The 6559-nt window shown below is 51.7% G+C and overlaps 3 protein-coding genes across 3 annotated transcripts; 2 read left to right on the forward strand and 1 right to left on the reverse strand.

Annotated features, from left to right (window-relative positions):
• The first annotated feature begins 3276 nt into the window (after positions 1–3276).
• Positions 3277–4572, forward strand: DICSQDRAFT_134508 (uncharacterized protein). Its single transcript, XM_007363568.1, has one exon. It carries the CDS (start codon positions 3546–3548, stop codon positions 3963–3965), a length of 420 nt encoding a protein of 139 aa, XP_007363630.1. The 5' UTR covers positions 3277–3545; the 3' UTR covers positions 3966–4572.
• Positions 4573–4738: 166 nt separating this feature from the next.
• DICSQDRAFT_55036 (uncharacterized protein) lies at positions 4739–5443 on the reverse strand (the record flags this gene model as incomplete). The annotated part of the gene is made up of 1 exon (XM_007363569.1): positions 4739–5443. A coding segment is annotated over one exon (705 nt), but the record flags the coding sequence as incomplete, so codon positions are not given.
• A 639-nt stretch (positions 5444–6082) lies between these two features.
• On the forward strand, positions 6083–6494 carry DICSQDRAFT_167964 (uncharacterized protein; the record flags this gene model as incomplete). Its single annotated transcript, XM_007363570.1, has 2 exons — positions 6083–6336; positions 6443–6494. 2 exons carry the CDS (start codon positions 6083–6085, stop codon positions 6492–6494), a joined length of 306 nt encoding a protein of 101 aa, XP_007363632.1.
• Between the last annotated feature and the right edge of the window lie 65 nt (positions 6495–6559).

Raw genomic sequence — 6559 nt, forward strand, 5'->3', positions numbered from 1 at the left:
CAGCTTTATAATACAAGGATGGTTGGACGGCAGAACGAACTGATGGGTCTTTATCCTGGTTTCCTGGAAATGTATGGATACGGCAAGCGCTATTGTACTGACGATCCCTTAATATTGTTTGCCATTGTAGACTTTTCCTGGTTTGCATAGAAGTTAAGCGCGTGCTTATTATGTGCCGTAGCCCGAGATCTTCCGACCTCCGATTACAGGTTTGCGCGCCCCTCGTACTCGGCCTCACCACTACAGGCTCCCGCAATCGCGTGGTAGTATAAAATTGCTTCCTGTTTTAACGTCTGCTACCTGTACTGTTCCACCACCTCACAATCCTCTTCAAGTAAGATTCTTCGCGTATTGTTTTGCAACGTGAAGCTTTTGACATATGGTGTAATCTGTAGACTCCTAAAACGCGGATTGAACCATGTCGCATCGCGCCACAGCTTATTCCGTTTAGCTGGAGCGCGATTCCCTGTACATCTCCACCTTACCCTTACCTTCCAATGTGTTTCATTGGGCTCTCGTACATGTCGACCCAGAGGGCGCCGCCACCCGCCATCACTGGGCGGCGACAACCATCGATCCAACAGGCCCAGAGGCGTATGTCGAGCAGGCGCTGCCGAATGGCCCGATGTCCAAGGTTGGCAATGACCAGATCCTTGCCTACTTCAAGATTTCGGATTACGGATTACAATCCGGTGGACGTTACCAAACTCCGAGACGTCTGTTCCTCGATTTTTCCTCTCAGCTATCCTACCGCGCAGGACAATCGACGTGCTAACATCACCTGTCGTACTTGGATCACCCACATCTTGGGTCGGCTCATCAGCGATGAACGCGCTCGAGAAGTTGAAGAGGCTGTGAAGAAACACAGCACCGTGTGTTCAAATACATACGCCACCGACTTTCTGTTCCAAAGGCCATATGAAGTACAGGTATACATAGTGTGATTCAGGTGCGCCCCTGTCTGGCCGTCACTGCCTCTGAATGACATTCGCTTCAGTCCAGTCGCAATGGTAGTAGACCGTGAATCGAGGGACAAGACCACATATTGTCGGCAGGCCGACCTGCCGCACACATGGAACATGTTCATAGCCAGCCGTAGATATCGTTGTTAGGAGGATTGCCGTTGTCCAACTTCCCTTGTAACGCTTGTAATCATGATCTCGTGTCGTCGTATTGATTACTGTCCCTTGAGCAAGCAAGCACTGCCAACTTAACACCGTTGGTCTTAAAAACCTATACCTTTTTCCGGTACCCCAGTCACTAGCCCTTGCTTTGATTCACTAGTTTCCCCAAAGGCGTATAACTCAAATCACGACTGCTGTTGCTTATTCGAGCAGTAAGGGGAAACTCCAACAGCGATTCCGGCCAACGATCTGTAACGAAAGTCGGTGAACAACTAAGTGGCTTTCAGCACAACCTGAGGTGTCTACGCGGCGGACTAAGGAAACTGATAAACCGTAGAGGAAGGAAAGAGTGAGGCGTATACCATCGCACATATCACAGAGCGGGATGATTGCCACACAGTTCCAGGGGCCCGGCGGTGCGGACGTCAAAATTCGAGCGAAGCTGCCTAAAAAAGCAAACCACAATTACAGCTGGTTGCGGAATTAATGCCAGCCGACTCCGAACGACGCTCGTGCACTTTCTGCATCGTAAAATGAAACAAATCCCATAAATCGCCCTGCACTATCAAACACCTAGATTACGAGGTACTCGACCCCTCTAGGTCTATAAGAGGCTGAAACATGATGAACAAGGGTGATTCACGACATTCGCAGAAGGCTCTTTGCAAGGACCTCACGGGCGCTACTTTGCGCAGGTAGGCCAGAGCAAACAGACAGGCTCTCAAGAATGGAAGAGACAGTATTTGGATGGTAATTCACCTCAAAGACAGTTTTGATGGTCCATATAGGCTATTACAGAACGTTGTGTGGCAAGGGTGCCTCGAGAAAACTGGAACTAGGTGCTACTTAAATGCTGCCTCTGCCGGCGTTGCATAGTGTTGATGATGTGTCTGCTGACGAAGTTCGTACTGGAAAGGTATCAAGAGCACCTAAACATACTTTGTTACAGATATCAGAGCGGGGAAACGACATTGAAGCCCACGAGAGTCACAATGATATACCGATGTCTGAACCTCTTCCGGCGCTTGATGCGCTGGCAAGAGCCAGGAGGCAGACTGCCTACTGCTCTGGCTAAGAACGTGTCAAATCTCCCTGTAAACCCACAAAACCTAGTCTGCATCAGCCACTACTTTTATAAGAGACGTTTCAAGGCGGTGCGCAGATGGCTGAGTGAGAAACCTCATCGCCCATAGGAAACTTCCAGTGATTTCTCTCGAAGGGCATAAGTCGGGAACCAGGAGTCCTACGCTCTCCATTCAAGTTCGTGAGGTCTCATACTCGCTTCTACAGAGATTATATGAAGTTCAAAGAGCACAGGGGAACAAAATGGCGAGTGCATGAATTTTTTGATTTTCTCGATTTCTGTGATTTTCTCGTGGTCGAAACTGCGTCGGAGTTGGTCGGGCATAAATTTCGCAACCAGCTGTAAAGGCGGGACTCTTCCTCACCGCAATTATATGTCCCTTTCTGAATGTCTATACAAGCCCTTCATTTACTTCGTTCGCGTGGAGAGCGAGAAGGGACAGGAAGAGCAGCTGTCCAGCCGACTGCAGAGGCCAATCGCAATGCTGGCATCACTTGTCGGACTTTCGTTACTCAAGTTTTGTCAAGCATACTGGGCTCAGAGCGTGCCAAGAACATTGAAGAATACGTGACAAGCCAGAGTAACCCTGCTGGGAACGCTCTCGTCTCAGCATTCTTGACGGGAATATATTATGTGACACCGGTTATTACCGTCCCCAGACCAGAGGAGGCTCAAGTGGCTAATGCATCCATTTGAGGATTTCGTGCGTGCACTCAAGTTCTTCACTTGATCACAGTGACAATCTAATTCTGACAATTCATATCTTGACTTGACAGCGTAGACGAAGAAGTGCCAGAAGAAGCAGCTTATTCCGTATATACCGCGCGTATCTCGATGTAATGTGTATGGATATAGGTATCGATAGGCAATAGCACGGGTGTCACACACCCGCAAGGGTTCTTCACAGGGGGGTGGATTGAGGGTCATGCCAGGCCATGCATCCTTTAGGCGCCCAAAGCTTCCAAGGGACGTGCATTTGCTCATTGTTCTCGTCCGCTGCGCGCTTGTCTCTGGTGCTGCCCCGCCTTCCTTGCTCTCTTACATTCTCTCTCTGCGTCCGGTACACTACTCATGACTATCAGCTATGATCATCGTCTATCTACTCCATCTCCGCTACTCGCTCTCATCACCGGCTCTTGCCCGAACACTCCTTCATGTCCCTCAAGGCTGAGCTCGAAATCTGGGCCGTTGCCCTCCAGGCCTGCAAGATGCTCACCAACAACAGCCTCTTCTAGGCCACCCTCAGCGAGCACGAGGCTGCCTTCGAGCAGTTTCCTACTGCCACCGAGCTCGACTGGTAACCTGCCGTCGTGTGAGTCTCTCTCCCTTCACCCTTTATGTTTTCCCTCCGTGACGCTCGTCGATCCGCATCATATTACCTCTCTGTCGCGGTCTTCTCGCTCGACGTCCTCTACCTCCCTCAAGACGGCCTCGTTTCACTTGCAAATGCGCCCCTGCATAACCCAATCCTCAGAGGGCGCAGTCAGCCGGGGACGCATGATGTGCCCCTCGGAACGGAAGTCCTCCCCAAGCTCAAGGGCATCAATGGTCTGACTGGTCCCGACATGCAAGTCGAGCTCCCGAGCTTTGACAAGAGCCGTTACAACGGTGAGGGAGACCGCGCTCCCTCAGGCACAATTGTGCGTCCTCCCGTAGACGTTGCGCTCTTCGAAGGATGGTGCGTAGGCAACGCACCCCACTCCGACGCCCACGACGGACCAAGTTCAGCCCTCATCATCTCGCCTCCTACACACTGAGCGTGCCGACCAGTCCACGCTTCTACCGCACAACAGGATCCGCACGGTCAAGGCCTTACCTACCAGCTGGCCACGGTCTGCACTCCTAGTCCGTAGAACCATCTGACCAACACAACGCCCAATGGCTCGAATAAGCCCACAGGTTCGGTTGTAACACCTAGCCGAGATCGTAGTGGAACCGTCATCGCGCGACCGGTATGGGAACGACCAACCAACACTACACGGCGAGCACATCGATCACCACTGAATGTGCATACTGCCTCAGCTATTCCGTCGACATCGACATCGGCCGCTCGTACGAAACCTGAGATGGAGATAGAATATGACGGAGATGCGGACATGGACACGAGTCGGGAAGGCAAAGCGCCCTCGCCCTCTCAAGAACAGCAGCATGCTCCCACAGGTAGCATACACGCAACTCACTCGTGTCGTGCTATTGGTAATGCATCCAATGCGGGCCCACCGTGGCTACCCCCGAAGCTCTCAGTTGGCCCGATATTGTCTTGCTCGCATTGTATAGTGGCGGGAATCTTGTGCACCTCTGCTAGTAGAGGCCTTGGTTCTGATCATGTACACTTTTTCGTAGCAATGTATGTGACGATACATTATGACACCGACTATAATACCATCCCCGCCATCATCTGTACCATATATCGTGGTCACCCTTGGGCAGCAACCCAAGGGCAACCCGTACCCTTGAGACCCGGCGCTTGCACCCGTGACCCTCGGTGGACGTTCACCCGTGCCATTGCCTAGGTATCGAAAACAGATTACTATATTGAATACATGAGCAAGCCCTGAGTTAAAGAGGCACTATATGCTGCCTCAGTTGCTGGATCAAACTTATGAGTCAAGATCCAGTATCGCGCCCACAACCCTGTGCAGCCAGGACGAGGACATCGCAACCTATGCAGTAACCAGTGCCTCGGGAGCCAACCTGCGTCTTCCCAGTCAATGATACCCGACAGATGCCCGTCTTGAATTAAGACATTCTGCATGGCCAGGTCGACCGGCTGCCATACAACTCGATCCTCCAAGATCGGGTTCAGAACGTCAGGTGGATAGGTTGTCAGTGCCATGGACATGGTCTTGTATAACTCCAAAGTACTCTCATATGACCCTCCGATGTGCTCGTAAAAAACGCCCGGATGGGGCAAGCCATGCCCACTCGCGCTGACCATCACTTTCCCTGAGAGATTCGGGGGTTGGGGAATGCGCCACAGCTCGTCTATGACGCCAAGAATTTCGTCCTTCACTGTCGCAAAGACATTTTCGTCAAGATCTGGTTGTTCGATAAGGGTCTTCCCTGGGATTTTCGTGATGATCGCATAGCTAGCGCCGTCCAGTTGGAAGGTGTCGATGAGCTTGGGGATAGGAAGATGGGGTGCGACACGGTTTAGGAAGCCGAGAGCATCAGCCTCCGTGCTGAAAAGGCGGTCGGTACGCTTGAATACGAGCGGAATGCCGAAGCGAAAGAATCGGACTTTGTACTGGTTCTCCCTCTGACCGCAAACGGTGAGACGGAGATACAGCCAGAGCTTAGCACGCAGTAGTGTATTCCGCAAAGACGAGCGAAGTGAGTGAAGGCAGAACCAGAGGGCTCTAGAAACCAGTGTAGAATTCAGTACAACGTCGACTAGTATTTTGAGAATGCGTGCATTTTCTCACCTCATGAGGAAAGGATTTTACGTGATGAACCACACTAGCCGGTCAACGAGCGAGCCTGAGCAGTATGGCTTTGTATCTCTGCCAAATCAGATTGTCAGATGGCCAGATGGCACCCAGCGTCGTATACACAAAATTTACCTCAGTATTGTCACTTAATGCTGAAGAAGGGTGGCGAATAGCGTTCTCGTCGAGGCGATCGACCGACGACGCCGTATAGGCGCCGACACCTTTTCAGGGGCGGAGTACGAATTTGGTTCAAGGCAGGAGAGTATGCAGCCGCGCCGTCCACGCAGTAGCTTTGATTGAGGTATTATGCCCCGGATGTCTTTGAGCGACAGACTATGGATCTCAGCTGGTGGCTATTGCTGCTTGATTAGCTGGCCAATGCGTACTCATTCACATATAGGTCGCAAGACGGGCTCACACTATATGCTGTCTCAGATGGGATCATGGCTGTCTTCGGCTTTGACTCCTCCAAGATAGAAGGTATCGCGCCCTCGTCTGCTCAAGAACAATCACTCAAACGCTTCGGTTTCGTCCCGCTGCCCATTCCCGAGGGCTACTCACATCTTGCCTCCCTCCAGGGGCAGAAAGCACAGCAGGACAACCGCGTCACACCGCCTGCCACCCAAATTTCTGGTGTTAGACAGATGCGAAACCCAACTACGCCATCGACCCTTATCAAGGGTAGCCCAGTCAGTTGGTATGTCCCATTTTTGGAAGTGAAATATCCCGAGCCACCGCCACTGTTCTTGTTCTTGTTGACGTTACGTTGACCTATGGACTTGATCGTGGTCCTAACTTCACAGCGTCTCATCTTCTGGCTCTCGTCTACGTCGTTCCAGAGAGTGGGACAGCTGAAGGCCTCATCTCAGGGTACGTATACGGAATACTGCATGTCTGGTTGGAGTTGACTAGTAGCACTG

The sequence above is a fragment of the Dichomitus squalens genome (genome assembly GCF_000275845.1).
Source record: "Dichomitus squalens LYAD-421 SS1 unplaced genomic scaffold DICSQscaffold_6, whole genome shotgun sequence".
Classification (NCBI taxonomy): domain Eukaryota; kingdom Fungi; phylum Basidiomycota; class Agaricomycetes; order Polyporales; family Polyporaceae; genus Dichomitus; species Dichomitus squalens.

Bases quoted from the DNA above. Each gene is read 5' to 3' on its own strand.
- DICSQDRAFT_134508 (XM_007363568.1), top strand. From the start codon at position 3,546: ATGTTTTCCCTCCGTGACGCTCGTCGATCCGCATCATATTACCTCTCT.